This window comes from Histoplasma capsulatum, genomic scaffold, assembly GCF_000149585.1.
Source record: "Histoplasma capsulatum NAm1 scaffold_5 genomic scaffold, whole genome shotgun sequence".
Classification (NCBI taxonomy): domain Eukaryota; kingdom Fungi; phylum Ascomycota; class Eurotiomycetes; order Onygenales; family Ajellomycetaceae; genus Histoplasma; species Histoplasma mississippiense.
Window position 1 is genome coordinate 1,106,426 of NW_001813978.1, and position 2,784 is coordinate 1,109,209.

Here is a 2,784-nt window from a genome sequence, read left to right on the forward strand (position 1 = left end):
CTGCCGGACAAGAAAAGTTTGGTGGCCTGAGAGATGGTTACTATATCAACGGCCAGTGTGGTATCATCATGTTCGATGTCACTTCCCGCATTACCTACAAGAACGTCCCGTCTTGGCATCGTAAGTCTTCCATATATTACGATAATTTTATTTTGTATATCTATATTGTTTTGCGGGGGTGACACGCCCACCGCGTCGAACCCGTTTTCAGTTTTGAAAACTCATCTTCTATCTAGGTGATCTCGTCCGTGTTTGTGAAAATGTACCTATCGTCCTCTGCGGTAACAAGGTCGACGTCAAAGAGCGGAAAGTGAAGGCCAAGACTATCACTTTCCACCGCAAGAAGAACCTCCAATACTACGATATCTCTGCTAAATCCAACTACAACTTCGAGAAACCTTTCTTGTGGCTCGCAAGAAAGCTCGTTGGAAACCCTGGCCTGGTAAGTTTCCACGCTCAAGTTGAGAGCTCGAAAAGGGAATTATTCTAACATGTCCAAAATCAATAGGAATTTGTTGCCGATATTGCCCTCGCACCACCCGAGACAACTGTTGACCCGGCTGCGATCGCTGCAGCCGAAGAGGAAATGAGGCAAGCCGCCCAGATGCCTCTTCCTGACGAGGATGATGCCGATTTTTAAATCAGAAGCAAACCAAAATACTCATGTTGTAATGGATAAATACGCAAGGAATATATTGGGAGGAAATGGAAAGTTTCAATACAGATGTGTGCTCATAAAACGAGAAACCTTACGAAGTATTTGAAATGAAAATGGAAAATAATATATGAAAAGTTCTATATGGTAATGAATTCTGTGGCAGGATGCAAAGAAGCGCTGTGAAGGGGAAGAAAGAAAGAGAGTGGGGAGTTGGAAGGTCCATGGATGCAGATGACCAAGCGTGGTTGAAGAAAACTATTAAAGAAACAATACAATAAACCTGAGTGTTGATGAGTGTGAGCCCATGAGTGGGCAGCCTCAGAGGTTGAAGAAAGCCAAGGGAAAAGAGATGTTACTACTGTATCCTCTCTTTTTTGAAGATTCTTTTATCTTAACTATTCCTCCCGCCTTATCTTTTTTTGTTTTTCATGAATCTTTTTAAAATGTTCTACCAAACCATTCTCATGTTTTCCCCCTCTTATTTGAAGTAGTCCATTTATCTATTTAGACATCACCATTTGTAGCATTCATTCTTTCCTAAGTTTGAAACCAACCTCTTTTTTCTGTAGCAATGAATAGGTTTTGTGTTTATGGACACAAAAAAGGGAATATTCCAAAACAGCAGAATACTTCAAACATTGAAATAATTTGAAAAATAGTGGCTATATTCTAAACCGCCTATCTATCATCTAGCATCAAAGTATATAGTTATTCAAGTGGAATTAATTGAGCGAATTCAAGCAATAATCTTCACTCCCTTCCTCCCTTTTGCCTTTTTTTCTTCTTCTTCTTTTTTTTGATCCCCTGTTCTAGCCTTGGCCTATCTTGTGACATTTTCTTGTTCATCAGATATATTCTCATACACACGCTTTTATTGTGGATGGGTGGCTTCGGCGTGTTATGCTCTTTCAGTACGAAGACAAACTCGTTTACAACTAGTAGATATATGTACGATGATGAAATGTATACTACGCAAGGCTGAGTCTGCTAAATATAAAGGATAATTTAAAAACAAAAGACGCCTCTAAGAATTAACTTCTGTGGACGGGTATTTCGGTATGTAACAAATTTGCCAAGTGACGATATATCAATATCCTCCGTGTTTGATTGTTTCTTTCTTTCTTTCTATATATATATATATATTTTCTTCTCATTATATTCATTAGATTCAATCAATGGGAATAGGATAATGGCTTTATTATTCCCCCAGCGTCCGAGAATTTACTTTATCATGGGATATTCATCTCTTCTGAAAATGTAAATAGGTGAATGAGTAGGTAGAAATCACCTGTCCTAGTGGGTATGGTTTAACGCGCAGCTAGCTACAGTAGTTTTGGGATTTACAGGAGGGCTGGGCCGACCCGAGAAAAATTACCTGACAAGAAGTCAGTAAAGTGAAAACCCACTTGGGTATATCGTATTGCTGCTCCAGCAATCGATAAAACCCGGTTGGGAGAATCCTCAGCGATCTTCCTCTAGAAAAAACTCTCTAATAACGGATCTGTCGGTTTCCATTGCCTGTATCATCTAGCGAAGGAAAAAGAATGAGAATTAGACCCGGAAAATAAAGCGGAATGTGCAAATAAGACAAATAAAAGGACGGAAAGGCGCTGGCAGTTTTTTGTGTGTGTGTGGAGTTGAAAGTGATAATATGTTCAGGGAAACCAAAGAAGAATTCATTAAGATAGGGTAGAAAATAGAAGAAAAGGACCCCGAAGAATCAATGAAGTAGAGAGGGGTTATTAAGCCAGCATTTTCTCTTATTCGCAAAAAAAAAAAAAAAAAAAAAAAAAAAAAAAAAAAAAAAGGGAGGGGGGGGGGATTAGATACAATAAAATATTTAAACGGAAAACCTTTTTGAGGGTGAAAAAATTATGCTATGGGAGAGAGGATCAAGTAGAGTGGTTTTCGGGGGGGTTTTCATAAAATTACGCTTGCAATAAGTGGACGATAAACAGCTTCGAAAGGGAGTAAATGGATCGGTGAGTTAAAAGCATAGTAATCTAGAAACAAGTGGATGGATCGAAATAAGTGGAAAGGAAAAGAGGTATACTGGTATAGAATTGGTGAGGATGGTTGTAGGACTGCGATCTGAGGGTCCTTCGTGGGTTCCCTATACCTATGTC

General features: G+C 39.1%; 1 protein-coding gene across 1 annotated transcript in view; it reads left to right on the forward strand.

Annotated features, from left to right (window-relative positions):
* The window catches only part of HCAG_05187 (GTP-binding nuclear protein GSP1/Ran), a gene marked incomplete at both ends in the record, with an annotated part of 1,168 nt that extends 528 nt beyond the window's left edge, over positions 1-640 (forward strand). Inside the window, 3 exons of the mRNA XM_001539670.1 lie at positions 57-120; positions 237-442; positions 509-640. Coding sequence (XP_001539720.1) covers positions 57-120; positions 237-442; positions 509-640 — 402 coding nt within the window. The remainder of the gene's footprint in view (positions 1-56; positions 121-236; positions 443-508) is intronic.
* Between the last annotated feature and the right edge of the window lie 2,144 nt (positions 641-2,784).